Source organism: Saccostrea echinata, unplaced genomic scaffold, assembly GCF_033153115.1.
Source record: "Saccostrea echinata isolate AGI-Se365-2 ecotype Australia unplaced genomic scaffold, CSIRO_AGI_Sech_v1 ptg000015l, whole genome shotgun sequence".
In the NCBI taxonomy this organism is placed as follows: Eukaryota; Metazoa; Mollusca; class Bivalvia; order Ostreida; family Ostreidae; genus Saccostrea; species Saccostrea echinata.
Genome location: NW_026889764.1, coordinates 1,478,471 through 1,497,469, shown reverse-complemented (window position 1 = coordinate 1,497,469; position 18,999 = coordinate 1,478,471). Strand labels below are relative to the sequence as shown.

The 18,999-nt window shown below is 35.5% G+C and overlaps 1 protein-coding gene across 1 annotated transcript in view; it reads left to right on the top strand.

The window, feature by feature from the left end:
* The window catches only part of LOC133187371 (E3 ubiquitin-protein ligase HUWE1-like), a 62,978-nt gene that overhangs the window by 21,408 nt on the left and 22,571 nt on the right, over window positions 1-18,999 (top strand). Inside the window, exons 37-57 of the mRNA XM_061322718.1 lie at window positions 3,024-3,142; window positions 3,237-3,324; window positions 3,596-3,711; window positions 4,032-4,083; window positions 4,738-4,858; window positions 5,067-5,172; window positions 5,356-5,596; window positions 5,842-6,031; window positions 6,802-6,948; window positions 7,161-7,288; window positions 7,455-7,652; window positions 7,852-8,407; window positions 8,666-8,808; window positions 8,963-9,062; window positions 9,576-9,656; window positions 10,029-10,177; window positions 11,778-11,892; window positions 12,212-12,322; window positions 13,732-13,936; window positions 14,252-14,405; window positions 14,626-14,749. Of these exons, the coding sequence (XP_061178702.1) occupies window positions 3,024-3,142; window positions 3,237-3,324; window positions 3,596-3,711; window positions 4,032-4,083; window positions 4,738-4,858; window positions 5,067-5,172; window positions 5,356-5,596; window positions 5,842-6,031; window positions 6,802-6,948; window positions 7,161-7,288; window positions 7,455-7,652; window positions 7,852-8,407; window positions 8,666-8,808; window positions 8,963-9,062; window positions 9,576-9,656; window positions 10,029-10,177; window positions 11,778-11,892; window positions 12,212-12,322; window positions 13,732-13,936; window positions 14,252-14,405; window positions 14,626-14,749 (3,244 nt within the window). The remainder of the gene's footprint in view (window positions 1-3,023; window positions 3,143-3,236; window positions 3,325-3,595; window positions 3,712-4,031; window positions 4,084-4,737; window positions 4,859-5,066; window positions 5,173-5,355; window positions 5,597-5,841; window positions 6,032-6,801; window positions 6,949-7,160; window positions 7,289-7,454; window positions 7,653-7,851; window positions 8,408-8,665; window positions 8,809-8,962; window positions 9,063-9,575; window positions 9,657-10,028; window positions 10,178-11,777; window positions 11,893-12,211; window positions 12,323-13,731; window positions 13,937-14,251; window positions 14,406-14,625; window positions 14,750-18,999) is intronic.

Here is an 18,999-nt window from a genome sequence, read left to right as displayed (position 1 = left end):
TCTGCTACTGGAGATTATTTAAACAAACTAAGTGCATGGTTATGATGCATAAGGATGCCTTTTTAAAAATTGTGAATTTCATGGCCCCAGGGTCAGGGGTTCCGGTATTAGGGCGGGGCTCTATTGATTATATAGTGAAAATGCATTGATTCTATGAAAATCTTCTTCTTTGCTACTGGAGATTATTTAAACAAACTAAGTGCATGATTAAGATAGGCAAGGATGCCTCTTCCAAAATTTTTAAATACATGGCCTCAGTTTTTGGGGTTCTTGAGGGGGGGGGGGGGGGGGAGGGGGGCTCTATTGATTATATAGTGAAAATGCATTAACTCTATTAATTAATCATTAACTAATCCTGTCTGCTCCTTAGTGTTGAGCTGATAAATTGCTTAGCTGTGATGAAGATGGGAGCTTCGAACAGAATTTTTAGGTCACCTGAGTCACTCAGGTGACCTATTGCTATCCGTTCTCGTCCGTCGGCGTGCGTCGTGCGGTGTGCGTCGTGTGTTAACATTTTGAACATTTTTAGCTTCTTCTCTGAAACCGCTTAACCAATTTCAACCAAATTTGGCATATAGCATCTATGGGTGAAGGGGAACAAAAATTTTGAATTTCATGGTCCCTGCCCCCCTGGGGCCTGAGGGGTGGGGCTAAAACCACTGAAAATAATGCAATCTTTAAAAATCTTCTTCTTTACTCCTGGACATCAAGCAGTCAAACTGTTGGCATCATTGTAATAAGCATTGAGCCCTCTACCAAAATTGTGAAATTCATGGCCCCAGGGTCAGGGGTTCTGGTGCTAGGGTGGGGCTATATAAATCATATAGTGAAAGTGCATTATTTCTTTGAAAATCTTCTTCTCTGCTCCTGGGTATTAAATAAAGTAACTAAGTACATAGTTATGAAGAGCAAGAGTGCTTCATCCAAAATTGTGAATTTCATGGCCCCAGGGTCAGGGGTTCTGGTGTTAGTGCGGGGCCCTATTGATTATGTAGTGAAATTGCATGAATTCTTTGTAAATCTTCTTATCTGCTCCTGGGTATTAAATAAAGTAACTAAGTACATAGTTATGGTGAGCAAGAGTGCCTCATCCAAAATTGTGAATTTCATGGCCCCAGGGTCAGGGGTTCTGGTGTTAGTGCGGGGCCCTATTGATTATGTAGTGAAAATGCATGAATTCTTTGTAAATCTTCTTCTCTGCTCCTGGGTATTAAATAAAGTAACTTAGTACATAGTTATGGTGAGCAAGAGTGCCTCATCCAAAATTGTGAATTTCATGGCCCCAGAGTCAGGGGTTCTGGTGTTAGTGCGGGGCTCTATTGATTATATAGTGAAATTGCATGAATTCTTTGAAAATCTTCTTCTCTGCTCCTGGGTATTAAATAAAGTAACTAAGTACATAGTTATGATGAGCAAAAGTGCCTCTTCCAAAATTGTGAATTTCATGGCCCCAGGGTCAGGGGTTCTGGTGTTAGGGCGGGGCTCTATTGATTTAATATAGGGAAAAGGCATTAATTCTTTGAAAATCTTCTTCTCTGCTCCTGGGTATTAAATAAAGTAACTAAGTACATAGTTATACTAAGTACATAGTTATGATGAGCAAGAGTGCCTCTTCCAAAATTGTGAATTTCATGGCCCCAGGGTCAGGGGTTCTGGTGTTAGAGCCGGGCTCTATTGATTTAATATAGGGAAAAGGCATTAATTCTTTGAAAATCTTCTTCCCCGCTCCTGGGTATTAAATAAAGTAACTTAGTACATAGTTATGTTGAACAAGAGTGCCTCTTCCAAAATTGTGAATTTCATGGCCCCTGGGTCAGGGGTTCTGGTGTTAGGGCGGGGCTCTATTGATTATATATTGAAAATGCATTAATTATTTGAAAATCTTCTTATCTCTCCTTGATATTAAATAAAGTAACTCAGTACATAGTTATGATGAGCAAGAATGCCTCTTCCAAAATTGTGAAATTCATGGCCCCTGGGTCAGGGGTTCTTGGGGGGGGGGGGGGGGGGGGGAGAGAGCTCTATTGATTACATGTATATAGTGAAAATGCATAATTTCTTTCAAAATTTTTTATCGACTACTGGTTATAAACTAAAGAAACAAGTGCATAGTTATGATGAGAAAGGGTGCTTCTTCCAGAATTGTGAGTTCGTGGCCAATGGGTCAGATGTTGTGGTGTAAAGATTGGGCTTTATTTATTTAATAATATGGTGAAAATGCATTTCTTTGAAAATCGTCTATGCTTCTCTTGATGTTCAAGGCAAACAGAGTAAAAGTTTTAATATGCAAGGGTATTTTTACCAGAATTTTGAACACCTGGACCATTAAGTCAACTTTTCTGGTCCTGGCCAGGGCTCTATTAACTTGTATTCTACTGAGCAAAGTTATTTCCCTTTGCCATTCACCTTTGATAATTAATCAATTAACATAATGTATTTGAAAGCTTAATAGAATAAGAGAATTATGCAAGAAAATTTATTGTATAATAAAAAAAGTACTTTCGTAGTTTTAATGACTTGGAAATAATAGATGAATAAAAATGAGACAAAAATAACTTATCTTTTTAAATGTTCTTCAACGGCCAAGAGAGGCCATTGTGAGAAGGAATAATATGGGGTTAAATAATAGACATTTTGTTAATAGTCTGCATGGGAATAGTGATAAATGGGGGGGCAGATAGATACTAGACCAATTATTTTGTTGAAACTAATCATACTATTTTTCTTGCTGTTGGGCAACAAAGCTTCATTTATCAGTGTAATGAGTGCTCAAGCTTTAAATTCATGGCCCCTGGGTCCATGATTCAGGTCCTATGGCGGGGATCCTCTAAATTGTTGTATTGTACTCAGGTGACCGTTAAGGCCCTTGGGCCTCTTGTTGATAAAGAAAACTGATTTATTCAGACTCCGAATTTCAATTCATCTTGATCAATTTTGATGCACATTCATAGATTGCAAGGGTAAATATTTAGTAAATGAAAACAATTGGAGGCTGATATGCTGTGTACATGTAACAATTGCAGGAAATGATGATACCTTGTGCGGAGAGTGTAGAAAGTGTCTGGTTGACTGATATATTGGTGCAAGTGTTAAACAGTGGCCAGGAATTCCTCACGGCAAACAAAGACTCAGTAACTCCAAAGTAAGCGACACAACAGTATTTCTATAAATACATGTATCTAGTTCCAAGATCCATAAGGAAAGAAAAAACTAACCTGTCTCTGTTCTCTCTATAGGTGGTTGTCTCCCTTACTGCTTCTGTTGGATCTGTATGAGAAGGTGTCTGTGATATCAAAACGAAAAGCTGAAGCCAACAAATTACTGGTATGTGTCGAAGAAAAGGAAATTTGAGCTTGTTTTGAATTCATAATTTGTACATTCACTTATAGTTACATGTATGAAATAATTGAAATAGGTATTCCATGCCATGTGAAGTTGTGATATTTTACTTAATAGGTACATTATTGATAAACATAAAGGGAAAATTATGCCTGGATTGATGTCTAGTGAACAAGTATCTCTTGGATAAACTTGGATTGCCAGCAAACAGAATGCTGTGTAATTTGTTGACTTTGAGATATGTTTGTATTTGTAGTGTCACAGCCACACGTGGAAGTGGTTTGATGACAGTAGTGGGAGATGGTGTAAATACTCGGCAGTGAACAACAAAACTATTGATGATGCTTATCAAGCGGGGGAAACTAGCATCAGGTATAGTATACATGGTGGAAAGGCTACAAAATGCTCACGCAATAGAGTACTTTAGAGATACTGAACACTAGTGGTCAAGTTCAGTTGTTTTCATGATGAATGCATAAAGACAAGCATATGTCAGAATAGACAAAACTGCCTGTTGATACTGCGTATCTGATGTGTTCTGTCAAATTATCACTGCATCACATAGTTCTTAGCTTAAAAATTATGATATTTTTACATCTTAGTGACTTCTGAAGTGTATAATTGAATGTTCAGTATTGTAAGTTGACCATATAGTCATTTCATGATAATAGCGAAATCAAAATGTTTCACAGGTTTCAGGCTGGAAGAAGGAGGTACACTGTCAACTTCAATTCCATGGTGCAGGTAGGCTGAAGCACCCGTGTCATTTTATAATCTGTAATCATAATGGACGGTTTTACTGTTCTACTAAATGTACATGTAAATTAAGTCAGTGCTGCTAGATGTTTTTAGTGAGCTGTAAAAATAAAGATTTGTCTTTTCCAAATGATACCTCTATAATGTGTAGATTGGTGTAGGTACCGGTAAATAAGAAAATGCTATATGTACAAGTACTATACTTTCACTTTAGACAGTCAGTTTTAAATAACATGCTGTCTAATCATAAAAATCGTTTGCAAATATATAGTTCAGCCTCTCCAGATGTGTTGTTCATCAGTTTTGACTTCTGGTGCTGATGCACATGCATATGTAAACTGTAGGTCAACAGAAGTTTACACTGAAACATGTACAGTTACATGAACATTTGTAATCTGTAAATGATTTCTCTGTATTATTGGAAATGATTTTAAAACAGCCTCTGCAAATGAATAGATTCACCTTTTCAAAATTATTGAAAGCCCTGCTGTATTTATCCTTGTCTATTTATTGATTACAATGTACAAGAAGATCAGTTATCCTGATAAGATTTATATGTGCTAATTGATATGCATATATATGTATTTTCAACCTCTAAGTGAAAAGATAGTGTATTCATACTTGTACATTTGTAATGTGTAGATAAATGAAGAAACTGGAAATCGTCGTCCAATCATGTTGGCCTTCCCTTCTCCTGAGGAACTCTCAGAGAATGGTACTAAAGAGGAATCTAAAGACATCCCAGCCGAGGTGGCACAGTCAGGTAGAGTGGAGTGTAGATAATGACAGACAAATATACGTAGATTACTAAAGAGGAATATAAAGATTCCTCTGCTGAGGTGGCACAGTTAAATGTAGATAAATACATATACGTTACATTGATCTGGAAGAAAGAGTTTATTTCTGGGGTTTGTATCTATTGCAATGTGAATTTTAGAAATTAATTGGTTTTGTGTTATACATGTATTTAGCTGTGAGTAAAATGGAAACAGAAAGTCCATTAAAGGCTGAAGAGAAGATGAAAGAGTCTTTGATAGTGTCAGGAATAAATTCTGATCAAATTACCCAAATTATTAGGTAAGGAAACAAAAAGGTATTTATTGAAGAAATAATTTCATATACAGTGTGTAAATTGAAAGCATTCAGTTCAAACAGTTGATGAGAATTCTTTGTTTAGGGCTATGGAGTCCTTAGAAATAATATGAAATGGTAGAATTTTCTTAGATATGTTGATGTAATTAATTTCTTATTGTCTTTCAGGTGTATTGTGTCTTTAATGAACATTCCGGTTGAGGCTGACTGTTTACATGCTGCCTTGCGGCTGATTTTACGGTTAACAAGAAATCATCAGAATGCTGTATTGTTTGCAGAACTTGGTGGACCTCGCATTCTATTAACTCTGACTCAGAGTTCCTCTTTCCCAGGATTTATCTCCCTTGCCTCCCTAATTTTCCGTCACATCATTGAAGAACCTGCATCTTTACGATACTGTATGGAAAAGGTGAGGCGTAAATGTTCTTAATTTGTTATTGTGTATGTGTACATGTACAGTACATGCCTTAAAAATATTTAAGACTTTGATTACAAGTTCATATAAATATGTAATGTATACACATGTAATTTAAATTTTTAGAAGTGGCAGAAATGCTAATGTTGATTACCATCAGTAATGTCGTGTGACATCCATATCACTGTTTGTTTGTCTGAAAGATAATTATAATTTTTTTACTCTATACTTGTTACAAGGTTGTGAAAAAGGCCACAGGAGGAACAGGCTCCAGCTCCAATGGGGTAAAACCAGGCAGCATGGGTTCCAAAGAGGTGAATTATGTGTTTAGAGTGCTGGGACCAGCAGCCTGCAGAGACCCAGAACTATTCTCTGACGTCATTAAAACAACATGTAGATTTGCTATTCCACCAGCTTCAAGTAGAAGAGGTACTTACACCTGTATTTATTTTCTTATGATTTATGTCCTGTTTCATGCCCTCACTGCTTGAATGGAAGTGGAGGGGGTTATGTGGTTACTCTTGGTCTTCTTGTCCACACATATGAACAAGTACATGTAGTTGACTATTGCTCCTCAATCACAGTAATCACACCCTCAAAAACTCCTTGATTATTCACAAGAAAAAGGAATATCCCTGCCTAAGAGGATAATGATTAAAATGTCCATCCTTGCCATTTGGGGTTGTCTGATTGCTCGACAAATACCAGTATTGCTTTTAGGTTCTGCAGGTTTGAGTAATTGGCTTCTTTTGATAAAAATAGAATTACAGTTTTTCCTTGAAAAAATTAAAGTGGTTTGGGATGGTATTTTCATATGTGCTCCAAGGGTGGGGACTGATGAAAAGTTGGGATTGCTTTTTAGAATCAGGTTTGTTGCCAAGAATAGGTTTTGGGCCTCTTTACAATTACTTGAAAAGAATTAGGGTTGACATGTATATGCTGTGTGCATCATGTGTTGATGTGAGGAGGAGCTGGTCTGAGACTGCTTTTAGGGTCCAGTGGCTTCTGTCAAGAGAATTTTATTTTTTATTTATTTTTTTTTTTTTGAAACTTAAACTTGTGAATGGTAGGGGTATGTAATAGTAAAGATGTTAAAAGTGTATTTATTCAGAACCTCTTGATGATAAAGGTAAAGCTTTGCATTTTGCTTATTTATAAAAATTAAAATTGAATTTTAAAAAAAAAATTATTTTGTGCAGATGAAGATGCTCGATACAGTGGTCCACAGATTTTAAAGAGTGTGTCCACCACTAAATGTGTGTCACTGACTGTTGAATCTCCAATCAAGGAGGTAATACAGGACCTTCTAAACTGTCTGATAGCAGAGTACAACAACCAGGAAGATAGTAAGAAAGGCATTTACAGATTATCTGCATTCAAAAAAATTATTTTGAGTCCATTTTTTTACGGAATTTGTCATTCATCTCAAATGCTAATTATTGAAAAATCTGTTCATTTTGTACAAAAAGCACAATGTGATATTTTACACTTTTCACATCTAATAATGGTACCAGCTTGGATTCGTCCAAAGTTATTTTATGACTCTTTAATATTTTAGGTGTATCTGGAGGGTTTGAGGTTCAGCCTCCCTGTACTTTGGCTGAAGCCATCGCGAATGAAATGAGGCCCCCTGCCATTCCCAGACAGGGCAGCTCAGCAGATATTGTAAATGAGGAAGAACAAACAGTAAGATAGAATTTTTTATCGAAGATAAATTATACTAGAGTAATAACTAATATACAAAGGTGATATTAAAGCATTTTCTTCGTGTACATGTAAGAAGAAATATTAGCTGAAAACTTAAACTTCATGTTCATACATACTGAATATGAGAAATAACTTTACTTTGAAGGGAGAGTCAGAGAGCTCCAAAGATCAAACCAAAGACAAGGAGGTCAAGGTCAATGAAGATCAGCAGAAGAAACGACCTTTAATGCCTAAGTCCAGTGTCCTGAGACTGTTGTCGGAGGTCGTCAAGTCCTACAGTAGCTGTACACAGCTGATTACACAGTACACTTACCATGCAGCACAAACCCCTCTTGTTCATGAGGTCAGTCTCCTTTTAAATCTGAAGTCAGTGAACTGTGTACCATTCAAGTTTTCCATCCACTGTTTTGCTCAGAAAATTGTTGAATGAAATAAAGAAATTCTTCATTCCCAGTAGATGGCATGTGTATGGTGATGATTTCAGTAATTATGTAAATTAAGATGAATCGTTTAATGATTTAAAATTAATGATTTCATTATAGGAGTGTACAGTATTGGCATTTGTACTGGATAACCTTCTACCTCAGTGCCAGATATTTGGGGATCGCGATTGTCCGGCTCTCTCAAGAGTCTTTATCGCTAGCATAGCCTCCTGTAACCATAGCCCTGACGCACAGATGATCCTTGTTACAGAAATCAAGGGTGCCCTCCAGAGAGCTCTAGTCCTGCCAGAGAGTGCCCTGAAACACACCAAAATTCGAGCCCTTACCAATCTTATCAGTATTATCATTGACTCGTGTCCTAGTCCTGGGGGGCAGGTCCCTAATCAGATGTTCAAAGGCCAGCAAACAGTCATGAACAATATTGTGAAATCTCTACTGAAGAAAGGTTTGGTGACGGATCTAGCTCGTCTGCCACACAGTCTTGACTTGTCAAGTCCTTACATGGCGAACACAATTAACGCAGCCCTCAAGCCATTAGAGACCCTGTCTAGAAGTGTTAACCAACCAGCTCAGAGTGTGGTGTCAAAGGTCAAAAAGTCAGAAACTGAGACATCGTTACAACAAACTACAGAGTCTCATGAAGGAAACACAACAGGTATGGACTGTGAGTGTGGACGAGTAGTCTGAGTTTGATAAGTATATTTTTGAGGATTTATTAATTCTTGTTTGAGGATGACATATTCGTGTCAAAATATTTGTACAGTAAGATTAGATGTGTTCATGTACAAAAATACATGTATATCCTGTATTATGTGGATAAGGTTTTGATACAAAACTGATATCAATAGTTCTCACTAAATGATTGCAATAAATGTTTTGTATGGTAACGCTGATCTGTGTTAATGTATGACAGTGCCAGCTCCCACTGCTACTCCTGCTGAACCCTCCCATGTAGGCGAGATAACAATAGAGGACATCTCCGATCACACAGACACTGGCACTATGGAGGAGACAGAACCAATTAGTGCCGTCGAACCCGAGAATGATGGAGAGAGGGTGAGTTAGGGTGGGGTAGGGCCAGGAGATTTAAAACACATTTTCACATAGAATGTATCTGCTGTAGTTGCTTATTGTGTGTTTAAAAATGTTGTGATGTTGATTCAAAAGACAAAAATGTAGTTAATTTTTAGTATATTTTTTTCAATAACAGGGTGAGTCCGAGTTGGACAATGTGCTGGACGTGTTACTGAACAGAGATGGAAACATTAACCCCAGTAATGAAGTGATAGGAGACATTGTTATGGATTCAGGTGTGTATTTGTAACGTTTAAACTTTCCATGTAATGAAGTGATAGGAGACATTGTTATGGATCCAGGTGTGTGTTTGTAACGTTTAAACTTTCCATGTAATGAAGTGATAGGAGACATTGTTATGGATCCAGGTGTGTGTTTGTAACGTTTAAACTTTCCATGTAATGGAGTGATAGGAGACATTGTTATGGATTCAGGTGTGTTTGTAATGTTTAAGCTTTCCATGTAATGAAGTGATATGAGACATTGTTATGGATTCAGGTGTATGTTTGTAATGTTTAAGCTTTCCATGCATGTTATTTACTGTACACTAACTATTATTTTGTGACTAAGGAAGCATTCAGCAAAATCTCACAAGTAGGTAATTAGTTTGCAGCAGGAAATGTTTGGGAATGAAAGAAGGTCGTGAAACTCGCAGATATTTCTTGCACGCAAATAATGGTAAGTACATACATGTAGTATTGAATTTTCCACTAGACATTAATTACTTCTTTGTTTGTTTAATGTTGTAGAAGATTTGACCCTCCACGACTCCCAAATGGTCAGTCAGGAGATCTCCATTGATGACGAGGATGGAGAAGAGAATGTTCATGGTAGGAATCCAATTTGTTGTGTGTTTATCACTTTAAAGTCAAGTAAACAGTCCCTCAGGAAAATTTTAGTAAATGTACTGCTTAAATACTAGAGTACTGATTGTTTTGCCCATCTGGTTTTGATAAAATAAGTGTATTCTGAAAGTGTATGTAAATTTGTGTTTACTTACATGTATATACAAGTAATACTTTGTATTTCTAGTGCAATCAAATTTAATTTTGTTACCTCAAAATACTGATGTAGTGAACATGATCATAGAGTCCACAGATTTAAACAGTGTGGTACCCACATTAACCTACAATCAGACTCTCTTTGCAGTATTAAATGTTTTATCAGTGATATTAACTAGCAGTATAAATGTTTGTATTAAGGTGATGAGAGTTGTATTCCCAATGAAGATGACAGTGCCTCTGATGTGGATGACGATGATGACGACGATGATGATGGTGATGATGGAGATGGAGATGATGGTGATGATGAGGATGATGAAGATGACGAGGAAGAGGATGAAGATGATGAGGTACAGCTCTGGTTTACCATGATGAAAATTAACCATGTATCACTGTCACAGAATTCTTATGATGAGGTACAGCTCTGGTTTACCATGATGAAAATTAACCATGTATCACTGTGACAGAATTCTCATGATGAGGTACAGCTCTGGTTTACAATGATGAAAATTAACCATATATCACTGTGACAGAGGTACAGGTCTGGTTTACAATGATGAAAATTAACCATGTATCACTGTGACAGAGGTACAGCTCTGGTTTACCATGATGAAAATTAACCATGTATCACTGTGACAGAGGTACAGCTCTGGTTTACCATGATGAAAATTAACCATGTATCACTGTGACAGAGGTACAGCTCTGGTTTACCATGATGAAAATTAACCATGTATCACTGTGACAGAGGTACAGCTCTGGTTTACCATGATGAAAATTAACCATGTATCACTGTGACAGAGGTACAGCTCTGGTTTACCATGATGAAAATTAACCATGTATCACTGTGACAGAGGTACAGCTCTGGTTTACCATGATGAAAATTAACCATATATCACTGTGACAGAGGTACAGCTCTGGTTTACCATGATGAAAATTAACCATGCATCACTGTGACAGAGGTACAGCTCTGGTTTACCATGATGAAAATTAACCATGTATCACTGTGACAGAGGTACAGGTCTGGTTTACAATGATGAAAATTAACCATGTATCACTGTGACAGAGGTACAGGTCTGGTTTACAATGATGAAAATTAACCAAGTATCACTGTCACAGAATTCTTATGATGAGGTACAGCTCTGGTTTACAATAATTAAAATTAACCATGTATCACTGTGACAGAGGTACAGCTCTGGTTTACAATAATGAAAATTAACCATATATCACTGTGACAGAATTCCTATGTACATGTAGATACAGCACATGTACTTTTATATATATGCATGTATATACATATACATGTAATGTCAATCACAAAGGGTCTGATTTGTTTGTTTGTTATGAAAGATTGAAATATCTCTCTGGCAGTGATATCTAACTGTTATAAGGATCTATGTTGATTTAATGTTATAGGTTGTGGTATCCAACTAGAGCCAATTCTGATCTGTCTTATTATGGTGTAGGGTTATGATGTCTGAATATTGTAGAGTTTCATCTGCTTAGGGTTGTGATGTTTGGCTGTTGTAGGGTTTCATTTGCATATTGAATTCTGTAGGGCAGTGATACCTATCTGTTGTAGGGTTCTTTCTGTCTATTCAATGCTGTAGGACCGTGATATCTAATTGTTGTAGTGTTCTATCTATATAGAAAAGCTATAGCTTAATGATATATACAGTATATGTAACTCTTGTTTGATCTTTATATTAATGCTGTAGGGCCATGATATCTATCTGTTGTAGGGTATGATCTGTTGTTTTAATGCCGTAGGACTGTGATATCTATCTGTTGTGGGATATGATCAGTAAATTAATGCTGTAGGGCTGTGGTATCTAACTGTCTGTTTCTGGTGTAGGGTTGTGATATATAACTGTGATATCTAACTAAAGGTTTGATGTATTTCTGGTGTAGGGTTCTATATATAACTGTAGTATCGATCTATTTCTTGTGTAGGGTTCTGATATGGAGGCAGAGGATGAAGACGATTATCCAGACATTGATCCCTCCCTGAACCCCATGAGTGAATTTGATGACAACCTAATGCACATGGAGGAGCTGTTCCCTACTGGTGTGTACATAATTTTATTTATTGAGAAACAACTTGTCCAGTCTTGTACTCATCTCTAAAGTAATATTGACATAGTCTTGCACAAATGCTCAGTAAGATGGTGACTCAAAAATTCTTCACAACTTGTTAATAAAAAGATTTAATATAATTTATTTCTTTAAATATTGTGGCTACCTATAATCTAAAAGAGTTACTTATCAGTTAAAGTAGCTTCCAGCTGTTGCAGTATAAGTTTGTATGACAGTAGTGTTTTCAGAAACAGCATTTATGAAAATGTTGTAAGAAAATTAACTTTTTTGACTGAGTGCTATTGTTATAGGAGGGGGAAGGAGTCAAGGGCTGCTGTTTAATGATAACAGTGGATTGAGGAACATTGGGCTCCAGATCCCCATTAGCTTACACGATAATGACAATGGCAATGATGACTCAGGTAAGCATTAAATTAGCCCTGTGTTCTCTAGTTTGTCAATTGTCACATTTTGAATATTAAACCCATCAAAATGAGTAGCATTCAAAATATGTTAGTGAATTTCTTGGATGGAGCTACTCATACATGTATATTAAGAATAATATATGAATTACAGTGTATTGATTCAGTGTGCAGCTTTAATCTCCATAAGAGCAGGTTTTTATGCCCCACCATGAATATGGCCAGGGCATATAGTGTTTGTCATGTTCGTCTTCCGTCCTCCATCCTCCTGTCCTTCCGTCTGTCCACACTTTGCATTTAGCTCTGTTCAAAGCTCAGTTTCAAGGAAACTATCCAAGATATTTTTATCAAACTTCATATGCTGATAGATATTGATGAGGGCTATGCAACTGCATCAACATTTTTTGACCTTGACCTTTACTTTGACCTTGACCTCACTTTTCTTAAATTAGTGTTTAGCTCAGTTTTTAAGATACCATTAGATAGTGAAATCAAACTTCTTATGTTGATACATACTTATGTAAGCTTTTCAAATGCATCAATATTTTTTGACCTTGACCTTTCTTTTGACCTTGACCTCACTTTTCTTAACATTAGTGTCAAACTTCGTATGCTGATACATTCTGGTGTAAGCTATTCAACTACATCAATATTTTCGGACCTTGACCTTTCCTTTGACCTTGACCTCACTTTTCTCAATTTGTGTTTAACTCAGTTTTAAAGAAACCATTTATAATATTTTTTATCAAACTTCATATGCTAATTCATACTGAGGTAACCTTTTCACATGCATCAACATTTTTTGACCTTGACCTTTCCTTTGACCTTAACGTCATTTATTTTAAATTAGTGTTTAGCTCAGTTTTTAATAAACCATTCAAAATATTTTTATCAAACTTAATATGTTGATACGTATTGGTGAGAACTATTCAACAGCATCAAAAACAGTTGACCTTGAACTTTCCTGTGACCTTGACCTCACTTTTCTTAAATTTACATTTTGCTTAATTTTAAAGAAACCATTTAAGTTTATGTAAGCTTATGCACTAATACATGATTTGGTAAAAATTTACCATCTATATGCAACTTTTTAGATTTCGATTTCAATTTTAAAGAAACTATTCGAGATATTCTCATCAAATTTCATACACTAATACAAATTTTCATGTTGCATTACTAATATACCCTCGGCGGGGCATTCATGTCCTATGGACATATTTCTAGTTTCAATATGCTCCTCCTCTTAAGTTGTTTGTAAAAATCCTTACATTTTCTCTCTTTGGAGGTAAATATTAATCAGTGTTCTAATTTGAAAAAAAAAAAAATTATTCCTGGAAATTTTTATTTTGCAGCATCCACTCAATGTAAAAAACATTTTGTATTGTATGTAATATGTTGTATTATTTCAGCGCCTGCCATTCCACCAGCTCCTGTCAATGTAATGTCCTCTCATCCTCTCCTGGTAAGACAGCCAGAGGGACACACAGTCATGGGGGTACAGCGCCTCCACCGAGGGAGGGGGAGAAGAGAAGCGTCATGTAGGTACAACCCCACCACTCAGACTCTACATGTCAATCTTCAGAGACAACCAAACCCCCCTGTCATCTTACAGAGGTAAAGGAGGCTTTTTAGCTTGTGTAAAAATAAAGCAAAGACTCTTTGCTTTTCAAAAGTTAACAACTACTGTATTTAGAAAAAATTATAATATTCAGACTAATTTGCTTCAAAGCTCTTTTCTATAATAAGACTTCTCATTTATATGGTGTATTATATAATGTTAACGTTTGTTTAATTTTGATTCCAAACATTGGTCACATAAGAATATTAGGAAATATTATCTAAAGATAAATGTAACTAAGGCATGAACTTGTACTAAATTTGGCTTGTTGAACAATATTAGAGAATATTGATGACAAATGATTTTGATAGGTTACTGGGTCCAACCACTGCAGCAGATGTCCTGCAGTTGACCTCTACTTTGACCTCTGTAGCTGGCCCCACCCCTGGGAGATTAATGGTGGGAAATGATGATCTTCGCATCATATCTCGACCTGATGATGATTTCCTTGAGGAGATCTTACATGTAGGTTATTGGCTAACAGATGCTTAATATTTAATTGGAATGTGTTTATTATATGTGAAATTTAATTGAAATTTAACAGTTTACTTAAAGGGAAAAAATGAGAAATTGTATTGTAAGAATAATATAATCACTATGATTTCCCATATATACATGTATCTTTATAATAACAGTATTATAGATGATTTAAGAAGCCCTTTCTAAGCTTGATACTGTTTTATAGGACTCTTATGGAGATGGGGGACCAGGAGGTTCTGGGGTATTGACCTACATCCCCTCAACTCTGACCAGATGGACAGAAGAGGCCAAGGTTCTGGATGGGGACAGTATTCATGACTGTGTGACTGGTAGGTTACTAGAGATTCTGTTGTACAGTCAATATTCATGACTGTGTGACTGGTAGGTTGCTAGAGGGTATGCTGTACAGTCGATATTCATGACTGTGTGACTGGTAGGTTACTAGAGGATGTTTTGTACAGTCAGTGTTCAAAACTGTGTGACTGGTAGGTTACTAGAGGATGTGTTGTACAGTAATGTTTGACCACAAGGTTACTGATATAGAGATTCTGTTGTACAGATCTATACTTTGGGTTGTATAGTTATGTTTGCTTGGTCACTGATAGAGAGTTTCTATTGTACAGTACTGCATGACTACCAAGTAGAAATCTAAAAGTTAAATTCTGCAACATATATTTACAGAATTCAGGAAAATTATTCTCAGACGGGGGAAAATTGTTGGAAATTGAATATTTGACCTCTGATACAATTATTATTCTGAAAAGTAACAAAATCATTGTGTCTGTCAGGAATATTTTATGTATCTTATTTAAGTACACATCCATGTGCAGCTCCTTTAAAAAAATTAAATAATTCATATAGAAGTAGATTCAGCAGTGAAATACTGTTTTTGCCCTAAGATGCAACCTGTGTATTTTCTTGCCATTGAATATTGCCTCAAATTCAATTAATATGGAGATTAGAAAGCATTGCATTTGCCTAGATATGAATAGTGATCACATGATAACCTAAATTCAGATGGAAGTTCCATAATAGGTAAACAATCTGCTACTTACGGTATCTTTATATTAGAAAATCTTTTTTAACATCTAGTTCAAATCCTGATGGAATTTTTTTCCTCATTTTTCTCAGTTTTTTTTTAAGCAACATTGGACATTCAGATTATTAAGGATGTAATTCATTGTTGTAGCTTTAACTGGGCACAAACATAAAATGTTTAACACAATATTACAGATGTTTAAATACTAAATAGCCAAAAAAAGATAGACAGTAAATTACATGTTTATTGAATACTTTTAGTAGACTCAGTTGCCTCTTTAAAAACTAGGGGTAGGATGATACACCAACCTTGCAATACAATACGTACATGTGTATTGATTAGGGATGTCAAATCGGTCAATTTTTGATAATCGGTTACTCGGACGTTTTTCCGATCGAGTACCCGGGTACTCGGTTAAAATTGTAAATAAGTTTGTTAATTTTAATTGTTAACTTGTTAAAACCCAAAGCTGTTTTTATCACGTTTTATGAATGTATATAAACATGGAGTCCAACGAAGATGAACTTTGGTACTAAATTTCTTTATTAAATAAACACAAATGACGCAATTGATACATCAAAAATTACAAATGGTTTACAGTTCTTGTTTAGGATCTATTTCATCAAAAGGAGGACAATCTGTTACGCAGGTTTGTGATGATTAGACTAGCGAAAGAGAAGGAATGGACGTGTTTGGATCGCTAGTCTAATATTTTTTCATACATTGGTTGTTTCCCCCTTATACACTAAACTTACTATGGAAACTGACTTTAAACATTTTTTTTGGGGGGGGGGGGGAACCATTAATTATTTTGAAGTGGGTAGCGGCACTTCTGTGCATGTCCGATTTCGCTGCCGTATAATTACTAAATAATTTAAAAATGATTTGAAGATAATAGACCATATTAAACGATGTTCACTGAAAAACAATCATTGAAGCCATCAAAAAATTAAGGACCACAATAGATGAGAATAGCTGTGTACCAGGTGACTGGTCACTAATTACTGTATATACACAGCCGTAGGCGATGAGGGGTGTTTACATGTGTAGATGACGACACGTTAAACACCCGTATGTATATTGAAGTTATTTTTTGATACGTTTTTGATAATAATATGTACTATAAAATAAGAAAAAATACACACCCGAGTAACCGAGTACCATTTTTAGTATTCGATACTCGGACATTCGATCGAGTACCCGGTTAACCGGGTACTCGTTGACATCCCTAGTATTGATATAATAAATCAGAAAAATAATAGCAAAATTTGTGTTTTTTTAGCAGAAAGCTGAAGTGAGCTTTTCTGATCGCATTTTGTCTGTTGTCTGTCTCATGTATGTGACTAAGAATTTTATCACTTTTATTTAAAGCTGAAGCATATTCATTAAATACCCATTTTCTCAGTTTTTCAGATTTTGTTTTAATTGTTCATCAATAGATCTTATTTCATAATTTGAAATCTGAAAACTGCATTATAAACAGTTCATATACAGGTCCATAGTAATGTTTTTCAAAGGGGGGGGGGGGGGGGGGGGAGGTAACCTCCCCCAAAAAATGACAAGCAAAAGAAAAAGCTAACTAGAAAATCCAATATTGGGGGGAGGGGGGGTGTCTATAACTTTTTTAAGGATTTTTCTTTTTTGTCAAATTCTGTAAATTGCCAGTGTTCAATCTTTTCAGCAACAAAAAGTAGGGGGTGGGGCAAGTACCATCTAAATGAAAATTTACATATGGAAACAACAGCAAAAGACTGTTCTCAGAAAAAGTGGTGCTGCCTTACCCTCCGGCAGCTTTATAGATGTTAATTACTTTGATTACCTGTAAATCCACAACGAGGCAAGATACACATGTAATATTAACAGGTTATATTAACCATTGTGCTTCATTTTTGAAAAAAATAGTAATTTTCAAAAAATTTTGACATAGGGGGGTTTTGCTTGAAATGACAAAAGTTTCCTTTCCTCTGGTCAATTTAAGATAGAAAAATGATCCTTCAGTTTTGACAATTTCAAAAGAAAATTATATTGTTATGCCTACATTAGCTGAGCTCATGTATGTCTGTATTATAATGTATGAAGTTCAAACATAGATTTTAATGATCAACAGAATATCAATAGGACAACGAAAAAAAGCTGAGTTTCATTTATTTATAAAAATTAAGATATTGCAGCATATTTTCTGTATACACAATAACTAAGGATGTTCAGATTGCAAGTGTTACAGGAATGCATTTGCTACTTGATTCCCTAAAAAAATAGACTGAATTGGCATTGCAGGTGTCTCTAGTAAGAATAGGGGTGCAAGTCTTAAGCTCCTCAAAGATACTTCTAGTTTTTTCAGTCAGTGCTTTCTCTATTTCAGCTTCCTTGATCAGTTTTGCATCTTCAAGGGCCTGCTGTCTAACCTGCTGAAGGGCCTCTGGGTCGCATGTTTCAATAATTTCTTTTGCTATTCTCTCAGGACACACCAGTCTTGTATAGTCGTCCCGAGCTGACTTTTTAGCTTCTGATCGGGATGAATCAAACTCTTCTTCATAGCCCTGCTTAAAGGCTCTGTCTCGGATAATAGCTGTGGAAGATCATAGGAAAGTACAGTCAAACTAGTTTATAAGGGACTCATTTGTTAGGAATTCCTGGTTATTAGGAATGCAATGTATGTGACCAATAACTATTACAATACATAACAAGTTAAAGCATCAAATCGGTCGCAAAAATATATCATTTTAGCATTTTAAAGAATTTTTGCAAAAAGGAATCCAAAGGAAAAATTTAAAAATTGATGTATGGTGCGATTTTTATACTTTAAGTGTAATCAAACAAAATTAAATAAATTCATGGATATAAAAATAGGATAGTGTCATCATAAAAATATTTGACTCAATACAAATGCAACAAATAACTAAACTGACTAATTTTGAATGTCTGAATGCTGACAACAAAAAAGACAAACTTCACCTCTGATATCATTGGATCTTTGTCATGTGATAAAACTGATGTTCTATCAAAATATATATGAAGTTCAAATAAAAAAAAATTGTGATGTCATTTGCAAGTGTTATTAATGTATTCAAAACACAATTCTCTTCTCCAGTTTATTAATTATTTTAGGCACTGTAATTCATATCCAGAAACTCAATATATTCTTATTCTATGTCTTATGCACACCCATCTTGGGGAGTAGTTCATGCAACAACTTTTTATAAAATAAAAATTAATGAATGTCTGATGAGAAATGAAAAACAAATTAAAACTTCATAACAGCCATTAAGACAAAGTATGAAGCGAATTTTTAAAACTTTTATTCATGACTTTTATGCTTGTTATCAATAAAGAATTATTTCATTGAGGCAATGAAAAAATAACGCCTCAATTCCCCATGTGCACATTCTAACACAACTACAAATAGACTGGCCGCTCCTGCTGCCGATAAAAATAAGATCAACACTTATTTTATTCAATAAAATTCTAAAACAGTGTCAAATTCCTAACAAAGAACAAAAGGATAAAAAAAAAAGTTTTATAAACAGTCAGGGGTGAGAC